Below are 25,043 nucleotides of genomic sequence, written 5' to 3'. Positions count from 1 at the left end.
CGCCAAGGAATCTCTTAGGTGCACCCTAGAGGACTAATGGATCATCGGTTTACCGTCTTATCCAAAAGTTTATTTGCCCAGCCAAACATAAAAAAGATATCAAGACATCAACTTGCAGTCCTGAGGCACCCCTTGGGATCGTCAATAAAATTAGTCACTGAGAAAGTCAAGGAGCCATTTGGTCAAGCGGTCAAAAGCTTAGTCAAAGCGGTATGTTTGAAGAGGTGTCTTAAAGGAGGGAAAAGATGGAGAGAGGTTTAGGTAGATAATTCCAGAGCTTAAGGTTTACGAAACAGAAGGTGCGGCCACCACGTGTGGGGAGAGCCTCGAGCCCCATTCATTCATCATCACTTTGTTCTCGCTGACCCACACTGGATCCATCCTCCTCAAGGTATCACATTTAAACTCTTCATCTTCAAATTGATTCATAGCCTCATTGACGTTTACAGCCTGGAACGAGGCCATCCGGCCCATCGTGTTCATGCCAGACATCAAAGATCTGACTGCATGAATCCCATTTTCCAGCACTCAGCCCATATCCCAGGAGGTTGATGAGAAGGATGATCAACGCCACTGATCACCGATCGCTCCCTATCCTTAAAATTCTACCTTTAGTCTTTAAAGTTGCCAGCTATCTGCAATAGTAACACAGCTGAGCCTGTCAACTACTCAGTTCCATAAACCTTCAAGGCATTCAACATCAAAGATGTTCTGGTGAAGAACATCTGATCAGCTGTGGATTTGTAGAGGTCGATGACCAGATCCTGACGTGGCTAAAAATGTAGTCAGTACTTGGGGATCGGTGCGGAGAATGAATGTTCTACCATAGAGATTGTCATGCCGATGTTTATGAGTGTAAATCTGGGCTAGTGTTTCCTGCTCTCCAATATATTATCTGTGTTCAGTTTTCGACAAAGAGCACGAAGCTTCATGATTGGCCATTTGCTCCCTTTAATGTATTGTGAGAGCACAGTCCAATCACATTTCTGATCCATTGAGGGGGTTTATGGACCAGATGGGAGGGGTGGATCCTTGGAGGTTCGCGAGGCCGAGAGCCAGGGAATTTTCATACGTCTCTCATGTGCATAAGGCCTACTCCCGGATCGACTTCTTTGTTTTGAGTAGGGCGCTGATTGCGGGGGTAGTAGATGCTGAGTACTCGGCGATAGTCATTTCTGACCATGCCCCGCATTGGGTGGACTTCGAGCTGGGGGAGGAGAGGGACCAGTGCCCGTTGTGGCGCTTGGAGGTGGGACTGCTGGCGGACGAGGATGTGAGGGAGTGGGTTCGAGGATGCATCGAGAGGTACCTGGAGGTCAACGATAATGGGGAGGTCCGAGTGGGGATGGTCTGGGAGGCACTGAAGGCGGTGGTTCGGGGGGAATTGATCTCCATTCGGGCCCACAGGGAGAGAGGGGAGCAGAGAGAAAGGGAGAGATTGGTGGGGGAGATTGTGAGGGTGGACAGGAGGTACGCGGAGGCCCCGGAGGAGGGATTGCTGAGGGAGCGGCGCAGCCTTCGTGCTGAGTTCGACTTGTTGACCACCAGAAAGGCAGAGGCTCAATGGAGAAAGGCTCAGGGTGCGGTGTACGAGTATGGGGAGAAGGCGAGTAGGATGCTGGCACACCAGCTCCGTAAGCGGGATGCGGCTAGGGAGATTGGTGGAGTTAAGGACTGGGGAGGAAATGTGATCTGGAGGGGGGTAGACATTAATGGGGTCTTCAGGGACTTTTATGAGAGACTATATTGGTCCGAACCGCCGGCGGAGAAGTGGGGGATGGGGCGCTTTTTGGACCGACTGAGATTCCTGAGGGTGGAGGAGGGACGGGTGGAGGGTCTGGGGGCGCCAGTTGAGCTTGAGGAGCTGGTTAAAGGGATAGGGAACATGCAGTCGGGGAAGGCGCCGGGGCCGGATGGGTTCCGGTTGAATTTTACAAGGCGTATGCAGACCTGCTGGACCCCCTGTTGGTTAGGACCTTCAACGAGGCGAGGGAGGGGGGGTTTGCCCCTGACGATGTCTTGGGCACTGATCTTGATCCTTAAGCGAGACAAGGATCCCCTGCAGTGTGGGTCATACAGGCCAATCTCACTCCTGAATGTGGACGCCAAGTTGTTGGCAAAGATCTTAGCCACGAGGATAGAAGATTGTGTGCTGCAGGTTATCCACGAGGATCAAACGGGGTTTGTGAAGGGGAGGCAGCTGATGGGGATTCTCCGGGAATTTGGGGATTTCTCAGGGTATAAGCTTAACTTTGGGAAAAGCGAGCTGTTTGTGGTACACCCGGGGGACCAGGAGGGGGGGATTGGGAGGCTCCCGCTGAAAAGGGCGGAGAGGAGCTTCAGGTACTTGGGGGTTCAGGTGGCCAGGAGCTGGGGGGCCTTGCATAAGCTAAACCTCACAAGGCTGGTGGAGCAAATGGAGGAGGAGTTTAAGAGGTGGGACATGTTGCCGCTGTCTTTGGCGGGTAGGGTGCAGTCAGTCAAGATGACGGTGCTCCCGAGGTTTCTGTTGCTGTTCCAGTGCCTCCCCATCCTTATCCCGAAGGCCTTTTTCAGGCGGGTTAACAGGAGCATTACGGGGTATGTGTGGGCACACGGGACTCCAAGGGGGAGACGGGTGTTCTTGGAGTGGGGCAGGGATGGAGGGGGGCTGGCGTTGCCCAATCTCTGTGGGTATTATTTGTCTGCCAACGCAGCGGTGGTGTGTACGTGGGTAATGGACGAGGAGGGGGCAGCATGGAAGAGGATGGAGATGGCATCCTGTGTGGGCATGAGCCTGGAAGCGCTTGCAACGGCGCTGCTGCCGCTCCCTCCGACGAGGTATACCACGAGCCCGGTGGTGGCAGCTACCCTCAAGATTTGGGGGCAATGGAGGGGGCACGGGGGGAGGTGGGGGCCTCGATGGGGTCCCCTATACGGGGGAACCACCGGTTTGTTCCGGGGAGAATTGATGGCACAGGGCAGGTGTCAGGAGGCTGGGGGACCTGTTCATAGACGGGAAGTTTGCGAGCCTGGGTGAGCTGGAAGGGAAGTTCAGGCTCCCCCCGGGGAACACCTTTAGGTACATGCAAGTAAGGGCGTTTGTCAGGCGGCAGGTGGCGGGGTTCCCCCTGCTGCCGCCGCGTGGGGTCCAGGACAGGGTTCTCTCGGGGATGTGGGTTGGAGTGGGGAGGATCTCGGAAGTGTACCAGGTGATGCAGGAGGTAGATGAGGCCTCAGTGGAGGAGCTGAAAGATAAATGGGTGGAGGAGCTGGGTGAGGAGATTGAGGAGGAGATGTGGGCGGATACCCTAGAAAGGGTGAACTCCTCCTCTTCGTGTGCGAGGCTTAGCCTCATACAGTTTAAGGTACTACATAGGGCTCATATGACCGGGACAAGGATGAGCCGGTTTTTGGGACCGAGGACAGGTATATTAGGTGCTCAGGGAGCCCAGCAAACCATGTCCACATGTTCTGGGCATGCCCAGCGCTGGGGCAATTTTGGAAGGGTGTAGCAAGGATGGTATCGAGGGTGGTAGGGTCCAGGGTCAATCCAGGCTGGGGACTCGCAATATTTGGGGTTGCAGTGGAGCCGGGAGTGCAGGAGGCGAAAGAGGCCGGTGTTCTGGCCTTTGCGTCCCTAGTAGCCCGGCGGAGGATTCTTCTTCAGTGGAAGGATGCGAGGCCCCCAAACGTGGAGGCCTGGGTCAACGATATGGCGGGGTTTATTAAATTGGAGAGGGTGAAATTTATTGTTTCTCTTTTGTATTTACGGCGGGGGGGGGGGGGAGTTCTGTTTTTTTTGTTCTTAGAATTTTGTGTTATTGTTTTCTTTATTGTGAAAATTTGAATAAAAATTATTTTAAAAAAAATAAAATTTCCTGATCCATGACCACAATCAGCAAGAATAAACAACAAAACCTCCTCCACGATCGTCCTCAATACCACGGCCCTGCAAGACTGCGCACTTAGCCCCGTACTATACTCCCTGTACACACACGACTGCGTGGCAAAATTTGGCTGCAACTCCATCTCCAAGTTTGCTGATGACACGACTGCAGTGGGTCAGATCTCGAACAACGACGAGTCAGAATACAGGAAGGACATAGAGAACCAAGTGGAGTGGTGTAACGACAACACTCTCTCCCTCTATGCAAGCAAGACTAAAGAGCTGGTCATTGACATAAGGAAGCAAAGTACTGTACACACCCCTGTCTGCATCAATGAGGCTGAGGTGGAGATGGTTAGCAGCTTCAAATTCCTAGGGGTGCACATCACCAAAAATCTGTCCTGGTCCACCCACGTCGACGCTACCACCAAGAAAGCACAACAGCGCCTATACTTCCTCAGGAAACTATGGAAATTCGGCATGTTCACATTGTCTCTTACCATCTTTTACAGGTGCACCATAGAAAGCATCCTATCTGGCTGCATCACAGCCTGGTATGGCAACTGCTCAGCCAAAGACCGCAAGAAACTTCAGAGAGTCGTGAACACAGCCCAGTCCATCACACAAACCCGCCTCCCATCCATCGACTGTCTACACCTCCCACTGCCTTGGGAAAGCAGGCAGCATAATCAAAACCCCTCCCACCCGGCTTACTCACTCTTCCAACTTCTTCCATTGGGCAGGAGATACAAAAGTCTGAGAACATGCACGATCAGATTCAAAAACAGCTTCTTCCCCGCTGTTACCAGACTCCTAAATGACCATCTTATGGACTGATCTGATTAATACTACACCCCTGTATGTTCACCCGATGCCGATGTCTATGTATCTATAGTGTGTACCTTGTGTTGCCCAATGACATATTTTCTTTTCGTGTACTAAATGATCTGTTTGAATTGCATGCCGAAAAATACTTTTCACTGTATCTCGGTACACGTGACAATAAACAAATCCAATCCAATCTATTGTGACATAAATTCCCACATGTGGGTTGAAATATGCAAGGACTGGCGGAGATGCAATCTTCATCTTTAACGTGTCAAACATTGTTCACTGTTCACTTGTCCATTCCCATTGTGCACCTTTGCGTAGTAGTTTCCAAAAAGGCTCCGAGATATTTGCCTACTCCGCACTAATTTGCAATAAAATTGGTAGTAATAGAGCAATGACAACTCTTTCACATTAGACGGGTTTGACAGCACATGAATGGCTTTGATGTTGTCTTTAGCCATTAGTCTAGCTGTTTGCATCCTGTGCCCTAGAAACTCTATCTTGAATGCCATGAATCTGCACTTTTCCTTGTTGAGCCCCAAACTGTGTTGTGCAAGTCAAGTGAGCAGTGCTGATCGCCGCTGATCGTGTTCTGCTTTGTCCCTTTCATGGACAAGGACAATGTTCACAAGATTGAGTGTCTCCTCAATGTCTGACAAGACTGAAGAAATTACCTCCTGCAATGCACCAGGTGCTGATCTTAGTCCATAAAGCATTCTGCAGGACTGAAGCACCTTCTTGAATAACAAAAGTTAGAATATATTGGCTTCAGGACTGAAGCACCTTCTTGAATAACAAAAGTTAGAATATATTGGCTTCAGGACTGAAGCACCTTCTTGAATACAAAAGTTAGAATATATTGGCTTTTTCTGTGAATGGTATTTGAAGATAGCTCTGTCACATAGCGACATTCATGAAGACTGTCCTGGAATCTCTCAGGATACGTTCCCAGACCCAACCACCTTCAGCTGCTTCATGAATGAGCTTCCTTCCATCATCTGGTCAGAAATCAGGATCTTTGCCAATGGTTACACAATGTTCAGTACCATTAGCAACTTCTCGATAACTGAAACAGTCCACGCCCATATTCAGTAAGGTCTGAATAACATTCAAACCTGGGCTGAAAGATGGCAAGTAATAAGTGCCAGACAATAGTCTACTTCTTGAAGAGAGATAATCTAACCATCTCCTCATGACATTCAAATGCATTACCATCGCTGAACCCCCAATATCAACATCCTCGGGGTTACCATTGATCAGAAACTGGACTGACCCAGCCATATAAATACTGTGGCTACAAGAGATGTTAAAGACTTGGAATTCAGAGACACATAACTCACCTCCTGACTCAGCGAAACCTGTCTACCATCTCCAAGGCATTAGTCAGGAGTGTGATAGAATACTTTCCAATTGCCTGGATTGGTGCAGTCCAATAACACTTGAGAAGACCAATGCCATTCAGAACAATGCAGTTTGCTTGATTGGCACCCCATCCACCAGCTTTAACATTCATTCCCTCCAATCCCAACACATGGTGGCATCAGTGCAAACCAGATAGCTCACTTCAACACGTGACCTCCGCCTCCGGAAGGATAAGGGCAGCTGATACATGGGAACACCACCTGCAATTGCCACTCCAAACCACTCATCATCCTGACTTGGAAAGAAATCGCTGTTCCCCCTTGACTACTGCAGGATCGGGATTCTGGAACTCCCTTCCTCGTAGCAATGCACCTGCACCAGATGGACCTCAGCTATTCCATTAAGAGGCTGGTTTAGCACACTGGGCTAAATCGCTGGTTTTTAAAGCAGACCAGGCAGGCCAGCAGCACGGTTCAATTCCCATACCAGCCTCCCCGAACAGGCGCCGGAATGTGGCGACTAGGGGCTTTTCACAGTAACTTCATTTGAAGCTTACTTGTGACAATACGCGATTTTCATTTTTCATTTTGTTTCATTCAAGAACAAAGAACAAAGATCAATACAGAAAATATGCAAGTGCGTCATTTCATAACACGGAAATTTTTTCACGCAGAATTCTAATAGCACCCAATCATCCAACGGCCCATGCGGACATTTGTAATGTGCAGCTTTTTACTGCGCTGGTGCTAAGGGGAAAACAATTAGGGAGGAGGAATAATGCACATTTTGTTCAAAGACCTGGTACAGGCAAAAGTGGTTGAATGTCATAGCTTTAGGCTATTAAACTGACTCTCCTCAAATAGGAAGCATTGTTTTTTTAAGTCTTCTCCTCTATAGCAGGAAGATGTTTCTTCACCCCCTTCTCGAGGATGGGCAACAAATTCTGGCCTCACCCGAGATGCCCACATTCCATAAAACAAATAAAAAAGACATTAGTAATGCCGCACATTTGAGATGTGTCAATTTTAATACTGTAGAATTGTAGGAGAATTCGATCTCTGAAACTCAAATGTTTTGTTAGGTTGATGCTAAATGCTATTGGGGCCACCACTCCCTTTATGTGTAAGGCAAACAAGATAGAAAGGATCAATAATATATTGGATGACTGACTATTCACGAGGCTGGATTCTAATCTGGTGCTCTGTTGTAGTAGAGCCGAAATGGCAGCTGCACTAGAATCAGAGAACCTTGTAGCTCAGAGAGAAGCCATTCAACCACTTTTGCCTGTACCAGGTCTTTGAACAAAATGTGCATTATTCCTCCTTCCTAATTGTTTTCCCCTTAGCACCAGCGCAGTAAAAAGCTGCACATTACAAATGTCCGCATGGGCCGTTGGATGATTGGGTGCTATTAGAATTCTGCGTGAAAAATTTTCCGTGTTATGAAATGACGCACTTGCATATTTTCTGCTTTATTATCAATGATCTGCCAGGAGGCAGAGCTCTGAATTAATTTCCAGTCAGCACGTACAAAATTCCCTTTTGGGCAACATTGCAGTAAAGAGAGGTGTACACTGGTGTTCCGGTCTGCAGATTGAGCATCACACTGTCAAAACTAATCGGACACAAGTAGAATTGAAATGTCATAGCTTTAGGCTATTAAACTGACTCTCCTCAAATAGGAAGCATTGTTTTTTTAAGGCTTCTCCTCTATCGTATGAAGTTAATAGAAACACACTGCATGCCAGCTCTGCCAGTCAAAAGTAAATCTTATCATAGCTATTGCCATATGCAAAATGAGGGAGAATGTATGGAACAATATTCTTCACTATTACATATTTACATATCTACAAATTATTCTTGTAATTTGCATTGAACCTGTATGAACTGTTAACTCTGACCAGAATATGATGTTGTTTTAATTAATGAGGAATCACATTGGTTTCAAAGTTGATTTGATGTAACTGGTCATTTTAGTTTAGCTTGTATGATTGAATCAATAGCTTTCTGCTCAAAGAAAAGTGCTCTGACTGCCTTTAGAGCTCCAAAATAGTGCACTTCACGTTGAATTGCACCAGTTGCCATATTGGTGAGGGTGTTAGCGTGCACATTAATGAATGCCCACCAAACGTATAGAGAGCAGATAGAACATGAGGTCAATCTGCATCTAATGCTGATTTTATGCCAACAGTAGCAACTTTCCAACTAATGCTCACTCTTTTGCACAGCTGAATATACATCAGCAGCAGGAAGGTCACACCCTAGGCAAAAAAACTGATCATCACTTACTTACAGGGTAGTTGCTGGTTGATTCTTCTGGCTGTTGCTATGATTCTACAAGTGTTTGTTGCTTTCTATAATGGTTTGAAATTGCAAAACCCTGCAGGGGGTGGTGTTTTAAGTGTTGAAGGAGTGTTTTTTTTTTGTTGCTCTTTAAAGGCTTCTGCACGAACCAGATGCACCCTGATATTGGAATCGAGCATGTCTTGCACAATAGGCCATACAGAGTAGGACAAGCTGCTGTAAGAGGGTGGAGGGGACATGTGCCAATGAGTGTGGTGCAGTCTGTTTAGGGGGAAATGGCTGTCATGATTGAATAGCTGGCAGAGGTACAAGCTGTGAGATGTGTCGTGCGAGACTAAATGTGAGGATGTGGTCCAACATTTGATTGTTCGAGTCCTGATTGCTGCAGATTATTACATCCACATCCTTGGGCCATTGATGCTATCTGCTCCTACTGAGAGTGCAAAACACCTCCTCTTTAAGAGGCGCAAGCTAGCTTAAAGTGGTGTTAGCCACTCACAATGTAGACCCTGCTGATGTGCTTCTTTTTACGGTAACCAAATAAACTCAATCAACAAATTAAGAGATAAAAGGAAGCTCCTTAAAGGGATACTGCATCAAAGTGAAGAGAATCTTAAAGGGAACATCAAAACAAAATGTAATTAAAACAGTCAATAAAACACCCCAGACCTGCAGTGTCCACAGTGCATGGAAGGCCTCAATTGCACCAGCAGACACAGCACGCCCCTTTCCAGGGATACCTGGCAATAGCTGCGGATGACAGTCAACACAGATGACCACTTCGACCGCCACTGACTGGACCTATTAATGGCCAGCTTGGGCAGGCCCAGGAGCAGACTAATAAGGAGGTCTTCCTACCTCCCCAGGGTGGCCTGCTACCTGTTCCCACAGAGAGTCCATCTGCAGGGCCTCCTGAATTCCTGTAGATAAAGGACAGCCTGCTTTCCACCTCATCCACTGAACCCACCAGTGCAGAGTGCGAAAACGTTGGAACCCATTCTTTCCTGTATTGTGCTACGTTTCAATATTTTTCAGGTTGGTTAGATTCACCTCTTGCATGATTCCAAGCACCTGCACTAAACACACCACACTTCCCCTTTACGAGGTGCGTGCCCGAAGGTCAGGAGTGCGGGACTGAAGTGCAACCAAAAATAAAGTAACAGATTTTTCAGATAACTGGAAAGGGGGTGCAGCTTGGGAGAACTTACTTACGCATGGTCTATGGTCTCCACAAGGTGAGTCACCGTTGCCAGCGCCTCCAAGACCGACCCTTTACAGAACCCCGACTCCTTACAGAACCCCGACTCCATCCTCACCCAAACAACTTCCTGATACCCAAACCATGCTAACGCCTGCTCTGCATTAGCTGCCCAGTAATAATACACCAGGTTCGGCAACGCCAACCCCCACCTCCCTCTCTTGCTGGAGGACTTCCCTCTGAATCTGAATCCCTGCCCAAATGAAACCTGTTATGAGCCACCCCAATTCCCAAAAAAACAACATTTGTAGAAAAACTGGAGGCATTGAAACAAGAACACTAACGTGGCAAAATATTCATCTTAATAGATTGCCAATGATAATGGGAGGCAGTCCCACCTTTGTAGATCCATCCTAACCCTACTCACCAGGCTCGTAAAATTTAACCTGTGAAATCACTCCCCATCCTGGATCCCCAAAGAGCGAAAACTAGGCACCACCGGATGGAACGGCAGTCCTGCCAGCCCAGCTCTTCCCCTTGATAGACTAACCACAAAATGCTTTTCCCAACATTCAGTTTATACCCTGAAAAAGAGCCATACGTCTTCAATATGCACAACATATCTGTCCTAAATGACCCAGAATTCCTTGCTTATAGCAGTGAATCATCCGTGTATGGAGACAGCCTCTGCTCTACTCCCCCCCGCCTCACAATCCCTTTTCACTGATCCAAGTGCTCGAAGCGATTGCCAATGGTTCAATCGCCAACACGAATGGAAGAAGGGATATAGGACATCTCTGCCTTGCCCCCTGTGCAGCCTAAACAACCCCAAACTGAAACGAAATGAAAATGAAAATCGCTTATTGTCATGAGTAGGCTTCAGTGAAGTTACTGTGAAAAGCCCCTAGTCGCCACATTCCGGCACCTGTCCGGGGAGGCTGGTACGGGAATCAAACCGTGCTTGGTCTGCTTTAGAAGCCAGCGATCTAGCCCAGTGAGCTAAACTCAAGTTGTTCATTCGCACACTCGCAGACGATGCTTCATATAACAGCCTAACCCATGACACAAACCCTGGACCGATCCCAAACTGTGAACAGGGAGCTCCATCTACCCTGTCAAACGCCTTTTCTGCTTCCAGAGACATGATTACTTTCAATCTGGCCACAACACCGGTGTGAAGACCACGTTATGTAATCGCCTCACATTAGCCAACACTTTCCACCCTTCACAGACCCCACTATCTCCAGGAGGCATTGATTCCAGCCTCAATGCCAAGACCTTGGCCAAAGGTTTTGCATCCTCGTTATGTAAAGGAATTGGCTGTGCGATCAGCACTGTGGGGTCCGTGACCTTCTTTAGAAGGAGGAAGATGGACACCTCCCCAGTGTCTCTGGGAGACACCCCCACGCCAATGAGCCGTTAAACATCCCCAGCACCCATGGGGCTAGCTGATCCGCAAACCTCTTGTAGAATTCTGTCAGGAACCCATCTGGTCCTGGTGCCTTCACAAAGCCCTGCAGACCTCCTCTAACTCCTTCACACCTTCAATTCTTCCCACAACTCCTCACTCACCTGAGGAAACTTCAATCCCTCCAAGAACAACTCTCCCCCGTCAGCCACCTGAATAATAATAATAATCTTTATTGTCACAAGTAGGCTTACATTAACACTGCAATGAAGTTACTGTGAAAAGCCCCCAGTCGCCACATTCTGGCGCCTGTTCAGGTACTCAGAGGGAGAATTCAGAATGTCCAAATTTACAAGTTACAGCAGTGGAGATGCGAATTCATGAGCATTGGCTCCTGGGTGGCAACTGCTATTCCTGACAAGGGAAATCTGGAGCACAAGGCAAGGGCGCTCAAGGCTTTGATCAGGAACTAGTAATAGACAGGCAAAGCTTGCAAAGAGTTACAAAGACCGCTGGGGTCTATAGCAGGAGCTGTATGTCTGAATTCAGGCTGTGCATCCCCACCGACCTGTTCAGCTAATCAATGATGTGGAGATGCCGGCGTTGGACTGGGGTGAGCACAGTACCTAACAGTGCCATTGATTAGCTGAGTAAGAAGTCTTACAACACCAGGTTAAAGTCCAACAGGTTTGTTTCAAACCCGAGCTTTCGGAGCACCTCTCCATTCACCTGAGGAAGGATCAGTGCTCCGAAAGCTCGGTTTGAAACAAACCTGTTGGACTTTAACCTGGTGTTGTAAGACTTCTTACTCAGCTAATCAATTGCACTGTTAGTTGATCCAACGTAGCCACTCTGACACCCCAGTGTTCTCAAGTTCGTTCTCCTGTGTATATAGCAAAAATGTCTGCACCTTTTAACAATCCACCTTAGGTTTTTTTTAAAGTAATATTTGTTTCAGGCCCAGATTGTGATGATTTGATATGAATACCTCTACAAACCAGGAGGAAAATATAATCCAGCAGGCCTGAAGAGAGGTACATGATAGTCACCCTCACAGGATCTGCCTCCTGTGTTGCAAGAGGTTCAATAACCTCATTGGAGCAACAAGTGTGATTACAGCTCAATGTCTCCCATTAGTTCATTATCTCCCCACATTCCTGCGCCTGTTCGGGTACACTGAGGGAGAATTCAGAAAGTCCAAATCACCTTACAGCATCTCTTTCTGCAGCTGTGGGAGAAACCCGGAGAACATGGAGGAAACCCATGCAGCCACAGGGAGGAACGTGCAGACTCCACACAGACAGTGACCCAAGCCGGGAATGGAACCTGGGACCCTGGAACTGTGAAGCAACAGTGCTAAGCACTGTGCTACCGTGCTGCCCAATATGCTATTGATGTAGAAGTTGCTTGAAAGGGTGGGGATCAGTTGGCTCAGTTGGCTGGTTTGTGATGTGGAGCGTTACCAACAGCGCGGGTTCAATCCCCGTACGGGCTGAGGTTATTCATGAAGGCCCAGCCTTCTCAACCTTGCCCCTCATCTGAGATGTGGTGGCTCTCAGGTTAAATCTCCACCAGTCAGCTCTCAAAGGGGGGGAGACCAGCCTATGATCCTCTGCCATTTACATTTGCTTGAAAGGTGCCAGTACTCTTTAATGCAGGGTTAAGGGATGAATTAAATATGTAACAAGGGCTGTAGAACGAGCAAGATCATTGAATAAATTTGATAATTTCTTGCTGCTCAGCTTCTTCTGCTGCCTCCTCACTTTCATCTTAATTTTCTTTCACATTTTAGAATGGGCACACAAGTGACTCGATCATTTAAGAACGCTTTAAAATGATGATGCTAAGTAGGTCGCGCTTCAAAACTTGGCGGAAGTGTGTGTGTGTTTGTAGTATTTAACCCAGATTACTGTGATAAGAACTGCAGTAAATGGAGGGATGGAAACCTTTTCAATTGGCATCACACTATTAAAATGTTAAACTTACTTTGTCTAATTTAAGTAAGGATATAAAGAATATTTTTTATTTAATATTTGAAGTAAAAGTGTAAATGGAAGAGTTCAAAATGATTAAAGGAGCCAACAAGGTGAATGAAGATAGATTGTTTTCCATGTTAAGTTGGTTTAGCGCTAATGCAAAGTACTTCTCCAACAACTTAATGCATGCTTATAAATGTTGTTTAAAAGTTTCCATCATAACCCACGTTGGAGATAATATCATTCTTTCCATTTATGGTACTCGACATCATTTGCAAAATGGCACACAATTAGATAGGTTAATTCATTCTCCAATACTCAGAGGATATTAAAACTGATGCCTCGTCAGAAATGGTTTCCAATAATAAAATTAGAATTGCCGGTACAAACTCCTCACCATGTTGCACTTCTTTGTCCTATTCCTGTGTACATTCCTAAAGGTTCTGGGGATATGATCCCTCAGAAAAAGTAAAATGTAATATGGTACTTCAAACATTTTAACTTCACATTTGAATCAAAAGTTACATTTAAAAATGATAGGAAAAATATAACATTTGGCTTTAACTATTTGGATCATTGCTTCCCCAAGTTCTTTCCCAACAGATGGCCTCCCTTTCACATGGCCACTTGGCTCCCCCATCAACATTCTTTCCCTTTGAATTCGCCCCCATTCACAAAATAGCTTGTTCAATGACGAATGGAAGATTTCAGGAAATTTGGATTATAAATGTATTGGGCAGTTTAAGGGTTAAAAGCTTGGGGTTAGAGTGTCATTGACTGCAGTGGTCAGGTTTAAAAAAAATAAGATTCTGTTTTGCAGGTCTTGATTGCTTTTAGCAGCCAGAAGGTGAAATTGATCAAGAGAAATGTGTTTTTCAGTCTGGGCTAATGCACTGTGGTTTGACCGGGGACAGTCTCTGGGGAGTTAATGTGCTTTCAGTCTCAGACAAGTTAATTTGTTTTGCAGCTTGGGGATATGATGTCAGTGCTGTGTAGAGCTAAGGGAGAGAGAGTCATTTTGAGAAAGCTTTTGAAGAGGTCTGATCTGGCTACCATAGAGTCCACAAGTAAAGGCAGTTTTCTTTCCCAGTGGGATATTTAAAAAAAAGAGTAATAATATTTTAAAACAAAGCAGTCTTGTCTGAAGACAAAGAAGAGGCTGAAACCACTGCGTTGAAGCAGCTATTTGAAGGTGTTCAGCCAGAGTCTGATGGAGTTCTAACCGGGGCCCACACCTGTTCTGCAAAGCAATTATTACTCTATGCCCTGATGATTTTAAAGCTGGAATGAGAGCGGTGTTTCTTTCATTCAATGGGGAATTGAGTAGTAGCATTAAGTGTTAATTGTAAGCTGTGTGGCGACTCGGGGATTTTCACAGTAACTTCATTGCAATGTTAATGTAAGCCTACTTGTGACAATAATAAAGATTATTATTAAACTGTTCTTTTCGTGTGTGAAGTTATAAGACTTTAATATTGTATTCATAATAAGATTTTATTTTAAAATTCCAAAGCCCTATTTTTTCATGCAATGACTAGTGGAGCTTGGTAGCACAGTGGTTAGCACAGTTGCTTCACAGCTCCACGGATCCAGGTTCGATTCCTGGCTTTGGTTACTTCTGTGCGGAGTCTGCACGTTCTCCCCATGTCTGCGTGGGTTTCCTCCGGGTGCTCCGGTTTCCTCCCAGAGTCCAAAGATGTGCAGGTTAGGTGGATTGGCCATGATAAATTGACCTTAGTGTCCAAAAAGATTAGATGGGGTTATGGGAATAGGGTGGATGCGTGGCTTGCGTGGGGTGCTCTTTCCAAGAGCCGATGCAGACTCAATGGGCTGAACGGCCTCCTTCTGCACTGTAAAATTCTATGAAACATTATTTCCTGAGAAGGTGGTGGTGATGAGTCATCCTCTTGAATTGCTGTAGTCCATCTGATGTGGATAAATCCACACTGCAGTAAGGGGGAAGTTGCAGTATTTTGACAGTGAAGGAACAGCGACATAGTTTCAAGGCAAGATAGTGTGTGACTTGGAGGGGAACATTTCACGTGGTAATGCTCACATGTGTCTGCTGCCCTTGTTCTTCTAGGTGGTAGAGGTCACAGGATTGGAAGTCACTAATGAAAGAGTCTTAGTAAGTTTCTGCAGTGCATCTTGGAGATAGTGTACTGCTGGTGGAGCAAGTGTATGTTTAAGATTGTTGATGGGGTGCCAGTTAAGTGTGCTCCTTTCTCTTGGGCAGTGTCTTCTTGAGTGGGAGCTGCACTCATTCCGGCAAGGGGAAAGTATTCTATCACATTGCTGACTTGTGTCTTTTAGATGGTGGACAGGCTTTGGGGAGTCAGGAAGTGAGTTGCTCACTGCAGAATTCCCAACATTTGACTGCTGTTGCAGCCACAGAATCTATAACTCTGTTGTGATCAATGGTCATGTTCTGCTGTAGCCAATAGCGCAGGCTTGGCTGGGTTGGGGTTAGATTAAGGTGATTTCTCTCCAGATACTAACACGGCCAGATCCTCCCACTGTTCCAGTGAATGCTGAAAAGGCAGAAAAGACACAGAGCCAGGCTGTGGATGGGAGTAATGCAGCTTGTAGTGAGTATATCTTGGATTTCACTTTTGGGAGCGGAGAGGTACCTTATGCCTAAGATGTTCCTGTGCATTCATACAGGTCACCTCATGTGCTCCTGTTGCATAATGCCCAGTACCATTCGTGACTTCTGAAATACTGAAACAGTTCATGTTCATATGCAGCAAAGCCTTGACAACATTGAAACTTATGCTGATAAACAACATCTAACATTCACACCACAGATTGTTGAGGAAGAGGTTTCCCCTCTTGTTGGTTCCCTCACAGGCTGCCACAGGCCCAGTCTAGCAAAATAAAACTAAAATATTGGGGTTTCTGTCCAGTATCCTAGCAACTGTTGGGGTCTGCTCTGGCATCATAATAGTGACCAATACTGTACACAGTGCTCCAGATGTGGTCTCACAAATGCCCTGTAGAATGGGAGCATAATCTCCTTACTTTTAAGTTCAATGTCCTTCATTTAAAAAAAAATGTAAAAATAAATTTAGAGTGTCCAATTTTTTTCCCCAATTAAGGGCAATTTTAGTGCGGCCAATTCACCTATCCTGCACAGCTTTGGGTTGTGGGGATGTAACCCACACAGAGATTGTGAAAACTGCATACGGACAGAGACCCAGGGCCGGGATCGAACCCGGGACCTCAGTGAGGCAGCAGTGATAACCACTATGCCACCGTGCCACCCTTTCAATTTTCCCCACAATAAACCACAACATTTTATTAGTTTGCCTAAGTATTTGCTCTACCTGCATACTAGCCTTTTGCAATTAATGCATTAAGATACCCTGATTCCATTGCATCTCAGAGCTCTGCAATCTCTCACTATTTAGAGAATATACTTATCTTTTATTCTTCCTGCCAAAATGGACAATTTCACATTTTTGCACATTATACTTAATTTTCCAGATCATTGCCCACTCACAGCCTATCTATATTTTTGTAACCTCCTTATGTCCTATTCACAGCTTACTTTCCTGCCTATCTTTGTGTCACCAGCAAATTTGGCAGCAATCTCTTCAATCCCTTCATCCAAGTTGTTTATATAAATTGTAAACAGTTGAAGCCCCAGAAATGATCCCAGTGGCACACCACACGTTACATCTGGCCAACCTGAAAAAGACCCATTTATGCCTACTCTCCGCTTCCTGTTAGCGAGCCAATCTTCTATTCATGTCAATATATTACCCCCCATACCATGAGCTTAAATCTTCTACAATAAGCTTTGATGCAGCACTTTATTAAATGCCTTTGGGAAATCTAAGAACAGTGTAGCCACCCCTTCATCCAGTGCACCTGTCACTTCCTCAAAGAACTCCAATAAGTTGGTTAAACATGATTTACCTTTCACAAAATCATGCTGATGCTGTCTGATTGCCTTGAATCTTCCCATGTGCCCGGCTATAGCTTCTTTAATAATGGCTTCTCACATTTTCCCAATGACAGGACTGGCCTATAGTTTTCCACTTTCTGTCTCCCTCCTTCTTTGAATAATACATTTGCAATCTTTCAATCTGATGGGACCTTCCCCAAATCTAGGGAGTTCTGGAAATTTTAAACCAATGAATCAACCGATCTCACTAGCCACTTCTTTTAAGAAGTCCATCGGGTGAAGTCCATCAGGTCCCAGGCACTTGTCAGCTCGTAGTTTCAACAGTTTACTCCTTATCGCTTCCCTGGTGACTGTAATTTTCCTGAGTTTCTACCTTCCATTTCTTGATTTATACTGCTCCTGGGATGTTACTTGAATCCTCTGTTGTGAAGACTAAAGTGTCTATTCAATTCATCTGCCATTTCCTTGTTTTCCATGATCAATTCTCCAGACCACTTCTGTGGAATCAACACTCATTTTGTTAATTTGTTTAATATATTTATAGAAATTCTTACTATCTTCAACCACTTTGGTTAACCACAGACTTTTGAGGTGTGACTTTTTCTTGCTCATTGGAATGTACCTATTTTGTGTATTTTGAAATATCCCCTTAAATGTTTGCCACTGCATCTTCATTGACCTATTCCTGCATGGTAGTACATTAGTTAGCATTGTTGCTTCACAGCACCAGGGTCCCCAGGTTCGATTCTCGCTTGGGTCACTGTCTGTGTGGAGTCTGCACGTTCTCCCCCTGTCTGCGTGAATTTCCTCCGGGTGCTCCGGTTTCCTCCCACAAGTCCCGAAATACGTGCTGTTAGGTAACTTGGACATTCTGAATTCTCCCTCTGTGTACCCGAACAGGCGCTGGATGTGGTGACTAGGGGATTTTCACAGTAACTTCATTGCAGTGTTAATGGAAGCCTACTTGTGACAATAAAGATTAACCTAATTTGTCAATTCACTTCAGCTTGCTCGGCTTTCATGCCCTTATTTAAGTTTAAAAACAGAGGGCTGGATTCCCTGCTCCCCCACGCTGAAATTGCTTTCGACAATGGGGTGGAGAATCCGGTTTGGCGCTGAAATCTGATTCTCCACCCCCTGAAATACGGCGTACTCTAGAATTACGCCATACCACCCATCCACAGCCTCAGCCTGAGGCCCGCCCCGCGATGCTCCGTCCCTGACTGGCCGAGTTCCCGACGGCGTGGGACTCTCATGGTCTCACCGGTCGTGAACTCAGTGTGGCGGCTACGGACTCAGTCCGGCGCTGCCACAGTCGGGGGAGGGCCGATCCGCAGGCAGGTGGGGCTTCAATCGGGGCTGCAGCACTGTGGGCAGGTGGTCCGGGAAACGCGAGCGGCCGAGGGGGGGTACTATTTTTGCGGTTCGGGTCCGCGGGCTGAATTTGCCGTGAAGCACATGCTGCTGCAGGCCGCCGCTCTGCGCATGCACGACCGTTGACCCAAAAATGCTGCAGGCCATATCGGCAGCTAGACCTGGGAGCTCTACGCCGCCTCCCTGCTAGCCCCCACTAACAATTAGAAGCTGGGTGGTATGGGGCAGTACTAATATGCTGCACACCATTTTCCTTCAAAGTCCCATGTAATCCTCACTCATGAAAGGCAAATACTTCAGGGAGTCCGTGTGTGCAAAACGATAAACATAACTTCTCGATGGTCATCCAGGACGTGGTGTCTGCCATTTTGTGCACTTCAAGCCACTTTGAATGGGTCCTGGGAGCTGTTGGTGCTGTTCTCCATATAAGACCATGTGCCAAATGGTTGATAGGATCGTATCCGTTTCGGCGCACTTATGGATTTGCAACACCGTGACAGAAATCCAGAGTCACAATTACCTCGGGCGTCCTGGGGAACGGTAAGGGGCCAGTCAACAAAGGCAACCGGCTCAGTGCGTCGTCATTCGAAATATGCATCCCCGGACTATGTTCCAGAGAATATTCGTAGGCAGCTAGTAACAAGGCCCAGCGCTCAATTGGCACAGAAGCAATGGCTGGAATTGCCTTATCCTCCTTGAAAATCCCGAGCAAAGGCTGTAACGATAGTATAGTGGCAGCCGTTAGACAATTTTTCTTTTAAAATTTAGGAGTACCCAATTCATTTTTTTCAATTAAGGGGCAATTTTAGTGTGGCCAATCCACCCACCCTGCACATCTTTTGGTTGTGGGGGCAAAACCCACGTAAACACGGGGAGAATGTGCAAACTCCACATGGATAGTGACCCAGAGCTGGGATCGAACCTGGGACCTCGGCGCCGTGAGGCAGCAGTGCTAACCACCATGCCACCGTGCTGCCCCCAGACGAATTAATGAAAAGATTTAATTGCATACACCACCGCCAGACCTTCCCTCTCGATCTGCACACACATCCTTTCCGCTGCAGCCAACGTAAGGGAGGTGAAGCTTTCATTCCCTTCCATTTTCCATCCACTGGGACAGGAGGATCCCAATACCATAGGATGAAGCATCACATGTGATGAGCAAGTGTTTGGTGGGATCGCAATGGGTCAGTAACCCAGAAGACGACAACTGCTTCTTCACTCGCAGTGAAGCTGTTTCCTGTGGCTGGCCCCAGGCCCCTGCTCAGTTAGTTTGTGGGACAGTCTAGTTTCTGGTACAATCTTCCAATTTTGACACAAGCCCCGAGATGTTAGTGTTTGGTTTAATTCCTTTTTGACTTTGTAGCGGTTTGATACAAATTGCTAGGCCATTTCAAAGGGCATTTAAGGATCAACCAACCACATTGCTGTGAATCTGGAGTCACATATAGGCCAGACCAGGTAAGCATGGCAGATTTCCTTCCCTAAAGGACATTAATGAACCAGGTGTTTTTTACTACAATCGATGATTGTTGGGCAGAGCATTTAGTATGCAAGGTTATGGATCACATTTTGGAAAATGGGGTTAGGATAGGTGCTTGATGGCCTGGGCAGACACCGTGGGTTAAAGAGCCTCTTTGTGTGCTGTAAAGCTCCATGTCTATGAGCAGAGAATTACTACATTGCAGAAAGAGAGCATTTGGCCCATCGAGTTTGCACCCACCCACCGAAAGAGCACTCTACCCAGGTTCGCTCCCCCACCCACCCCACCCTACCCCGTAATCTAACCTGCACAACCTTGGACACTAAGGGAAATTTAGCACGGCCAATCTACCTAACCTGCACATTTTTGGACTGTGGGAGGAAACCAGAGCACCTGGAGGAAATCCACGCACACATGGGAAGAAAGTGCAAAATCCACAGAGTCACCCAAGTTTGGAATTTAATCTGGGTCCCTGGCGCTGTGAGGCAGTAGTGTTAATTCCCGTGCCACTGTGCCGACTAGATGGAACTAATTATAGTTCCATCGTCACAATTACAGGGACTAACTTCTAATTCAAGATTTATTAATGTATGAAATTTTAATTCCACCAGCTGCCATTTGAGGCATGTCCCCAGAGCATTGGCCCTGGCCTCTTGGTTAACTACAGTAAGGGCGGTACGGTGGCACAGTAGTTAGCACTGCTGCCTCACAGCTGCAGGACCCCAGGCTCAATTCCAGCCTTGGGTGACTGTGTGGAGTTTGCACTTTCTCCCCGTGTCTGCGTGGGTTTCCTCCGGGTGCTCCGGTTTCCTCCCAGTCAAAACAAAAAGATGTACAGGTTAGGTGGATTGGCTGTGCTATATTGCCCCTTCGTGTCCAAAAGGTTAGGTGGGGTCACTGGGTTATGGGATGGGTGGAGGTGTGGGCTTAAGAGGGTGCTCTTTCCAAAGGCTGGTGCAGACTCGATGGGATGAATGGCCTCCTTCTGCACTGTAGTTGTGACTTATACCACCGCCTTGCCTGGAGGGTTATCAGTACCCGCGTACCCATGTATTTATGGCTCGGGTATCACGTGTGGTACTTTTCCAGCTTTGCCTATGATGGTTGCACACTTTCTTTGAACAAAGTACTAGATCTGTGACCTGATTTCCTATCGCTTACACAGACCTGTTCGTTCCACAGTCACTCCTTGAGGTGACTATACTTCCTGTTGTGGTCTGTGGCTCATTCTTGCCGACGAGATTCGAAAGTCGCGTTTTGTTTTAGGTCATATTTTGTTCCTTCACACTCCTTTATTTCTGAAAGTGTTTATACCCATTCGCCTCCTCTCCTGTTCCTCAAAGATGTAACTTATCCACACAGTGGGTGGGGGTTCCGGCCATGTAGCTGAATCATAGAATCCCTACAGTGCAGAAAGAGGCCTTTCAGCCCATCAAATCGACACCGACCCTCTGAAAGAGGACCCTAACCAGGCCCACTCACCCACCCTATCCCTGTTACCTCATAACCCCACCTCACGTTTGGAAACTATGGGCAATTTAGCATGGCCAGTCCACCTGGTGCGCACATCTTTGGAATGATTGAGACACATCACCTTAGGCAGCGTCCTTCACCCTCACATCACACTTTGTGTTCTGTCCGTCCCCCCTCCCCCGCTGGTCTGCAGCTCCTGAGCCACACCCTGGCTGGGCAGAGAAGTGCCTCAGCAGAATGAGCATCATTGCTCATGCAAAGGTAACGGAAAAACAGAAACGTGAGGGGATTTTCACAGTACCTACATTGCGGATGTAGATGTTTATTGTCACATGTATTGAGATACGGTGAAAAGTATTTTTCTGCAAGCAGCACAAACAGATCATTAAATACATGAAAAGAAAAGAAAATAAAAAGAAAATACATAATAGGGCAACACAAGGTACACAATGTAAATACATGGACACCGGCATCGGGTGAAGCATACAGGGGTGTAGTGTTAATCAGGTCAGTCCATAAGAGGGTCGTTTAGGAGTCTGGTAACAGCGGGGAAGAAGCTGTTTTTGAATCTGTTTGTGCGTGTTCTCAGACTTTTGTATCTCCTGCCCGATGGAAGAAGTTGGAAGAATAAGTAAGCCGGGTGGGAGGGGTCTTTGATTATGCTGCCCACTTTCCCAAGCCAGTGGAGGTGTAGATAGAGTCAATAGATGGGAGGCAGGTTTATATGATGGACTGGGCTGTGTTCACGACTCTCTGAAGTTTCTTGAGGTCTTGGGCCAGATAGGATGCTTTCATAAAAATTGGTGAGAGGCAATGTGAACATGCCGTATTTCCTTAGTTTCGTGAGGAAGTATTGGCACTGTTGTGCTTTCTTGGTGGTAGCGTCGACGTGGGTGGACCTGGACAGATTTTTGGTGATGTGCACACCCAGGAAAGTGAAGCTGTCAACCATCTCCACCTTGGCCCCGTTGATGCAGACAGGGGTGTGTACAGTGCTATGCTTCCTGAAGTCAATGACCAGCTCTTTAGTTTTGCTGGCATTGAGGAATAGATTGTTGTCTTGCACCACTCCACTGCAGTGTTAATTTAAGCCTAATTGTGACAATAATAAAATTATTATTATTAAGTGGGGTTGGGGGTGAGCGGTGCTACAGTTCTTCTTTTGTGCCTGCATTATGAAAGATTGTCTGTGGCAGCTTTTCAATAAGGCTGCATGTCACTGGCCGTGCTGCAAGCGATCAGGCTAAATGGATCAATGAAAAATAATAATAACCTTTATTGTCACAAGTAGGCTTACATTGACACTGCAATGAAGTTAGTGTGAAAAGCCCCTAGTCGCCACATTCCGGCACCTGTTCAGGTACACGGAGGGAGCATTCAGAATGTCCAGAAAAGAATGTCCTAATAGCATGTGTTTGTGGGAGGAAACCGGAGCACCCGGAGGAAACCCACGCAGACATGTGGAGAACGTGCAGACTCCGCACAGTGACCCAAGCCCGGAATCGAACCTGGGACCTTGGCACTGCGAAGCCATAGTACTAACCACTGTGCTCCCGTGCTGCCCACAGTAAGGTAAGAGACATTATGAATAAATGTGTGTAGAAATTCCCCCCCCCCCCCCCAAGAGACATTATGAATAAATGTGTGTAGAACCCCTTCACCCCCTCCAGCAATGAATCAAAGGAACTCTCTGGCTGCAGTGTTCGAGGCTCTGAGCCTACTTTTGAGTAAATTTACATGTCATGACTCCGGGTAGTCTGATTTCCCCCTTCGGTGTTCAGAGTGGAGCTGACTGCGGCGCTGCCCCTTTAAGAGGTCCTGGCGGGCGAGGGGGTTGTGCGCCCAGACTCGGCGCTGGTGCTCATTGCTGGGTGTTCAGGTTCCTCCGCTTTCACAGTCGGTCCTGGGGGTGTTCCCAGCAGCATCAGACCGGCCCACACATTCCTGAGCCAACATCGCCTGCTCACATCTCACTCACTCACTGGCCTGCCGCTGATCTCCCCGCATTGCTGTCCCCGACGGGAGTTTCCAATGGGTATTTTTTATTTTTGAGGCTCCATGGATCCCATCGGCAGACACTTGTTCTTCTCCCTGTGTTTGGTCAGCACTCTGCTGAGCAGGGGACGAGGCGAGGTCAGGCAGGTTACCAGGCGCGGTGCCTATGGAGACTTCGGAGGACAGCAGGTAAGACCTGACCCTGAAGCCAGAAAACTCTTTTATTCCTCAGGAATGCGTTTAAGTCAGATTTTCGATTGACGACAAGTGAAGCCTTCTACCAATGGGCAATCGCTGTGCCTGTTCTTACACAAAGCTATTCTCTGACGGGTGTGTCTTTGTGAGGGGCAGACGTGAATGTTCAGTTCTGTAAGTGTCAGTATTTTAGTTGTGTAGATTGATGAGAGAGGGAGGGGTGATAGCCTGTGTACCCCTGAGTAGATTCACATCTGTACTCAGGTGGGGTATATTCTAAATGTACACTGAGGGATGCGTGAGGAATATCCTGTCTGTATAATCCAGTGTACACTGAGGAGTTGAGGAACACTCTCATGTGCATACTGAGGTGCTAAGGATATAATACCACAGAAATTAGGCAAATCCTCCACGACAAGAGCTAAGGGGATGTCTCCTATGCATATTAAGGGGATGAGGAGAGGCTTCCTGTATACATTAGAGGGTCGGTTTACCTCAGTTGGCTCGACAGCTGGTTCGCGTTGCAGAGTGAGCCAATGGCTCGGGTTCAATTCCTGTGCTGGCTGAGATCATTCACGAACGCCTCGTCTTCTCAACCTTGCCCCTCATCTGAGGTGAGGTGATCCTCAGGTTAAATCGCCACCAGTCAGCTCTCCCCCTCAAACGGCAGCCTCTCGTCATCTGGGACTATTTACCTTTACATTAGAGGCCGACATGGGGGGGCACTGTGGTTAGCACTGCTGCCTCCCAGCTCCAGGGACCTGGGTTCAATTCCAGCCTCAGGTGACTGTGTGGAGTTTGTACTTTCTCCCCGTGTCTGCGTGGGCTTCCTCCGAGTGCGCCAGTTTCTTCCCACAGTTCAAAGATGTGCATTTAGGGCAGCACGGTGGCGCAGTGGGTTAGCCCTGCAGCCTCACGGCGCCGAGGTTCCAGGTTCGATCCCGGCTCTGGTTCACTGTCCGTGTGGAGTTTGCACATTCTCCCCGTGTTTGCATGGGTTTCACCCCCACACCCCAAAGATGTGCAGGGTAGGTGGATTGGCCACGCTAAATTGCCCCTTAATTGGAAAAACGAATTGGGTACTCTAAATTTATTTAAAAAAAAAGATGTGCATTTAGATGGATTGACCATGCTAACTTGCCCCTTCGTGTCAAAAAGGTTAGGTGGGGTTACTGGGTTACGGGTTGCTCTTTCCAAGAGCTGGTGCAGTCTCGATGGGCCGGATGGCCTCCTTCTGCACTGTAGTGATTCGATGAAATCTCTCCTGTGTAAACCAATTGGAGGGATTGGATTGGATTTGTTTATTGTCACGTGTACCGAGGTACAGTGAAAAGTATTTTTCTGCGAGCAGCTCAAACAAATCATTAATTACACAAAAATAAAATAAAATAAAAAGGAGGTACAATAGTGAACTCTTAAGAGAAGAATCTTGTTGGTCACTGAGGAATGCCCAAGTGACCAAGTGACCAAGTGTGGATGTGTGTATCTCCAGTGTGTACCCTTACAATCCGTGGTAAAGTTATAAAATGGCACGTAACTGGCACTTTGCCAAGTTTATGGTTAAATATTGCTCACTGTAAAATCACATGAAAGCATGACTTCACTGACCTGTGAAATGGAAGAAAGTGAAATTTTGCGCATCCAGTTGAGAATGAAAAAAAGAACAC

The 25,043-nt window shown here is 46.9% G+C and overlaps 1 protein-coding gene across 3 annotated transcripts in view; it reads left to right on the top strand.

Moving 5' to 3' along the window:
• LOC119973899 (interleukin-17 receptor E-like) overlaps nt 1–25,043 on the top strand; it is a 128,374-nt gene that overhangs the window by 27,238 nt on the left and 76,093 nt on the right. Inside the window, exon 1 of one of the 3 annotated variants that reach the window (XM_038812487.1) lies at nt 23,127–23,370. The exons of the other annotated variants lie outside the window; for them this stretch is intronic. Within the exon in view, the coding sequence (XP_038668415.1) occupies nt 23,245–23,370 (126 nt within the window). The 5' untranslated portion in view covers nt 23,127–23,244. Of the gene's footprint in view, nt 1–23,126; nt 23,371–25,043 lie in introns of those variants that run through there. 3 annotated transcript variants of the gene reach the window in all.

Source organism: Scyliorhinus canicula, chromosome 11 (assembly GCF_902713615.1).
Source record: "Scyliorhinus canicula chromosome 11, sScyCan1.1, whole genome shotgun sequence".
In the NCBI taxonomy this organism is placed as follows: domain Eukaryota; kingdom Metazoa; phylum Chordata; class Chondrichthyes; order Carcharhiniformes; family Scyliorhinidae; genus Scyliorhinus; species Scyliorhinus canicula.
The sequence above is the reverse complement of the archived record's forward strand: the minus strand, read 5'-3'. Positions and strand labels throughout refer to the sequence as shown.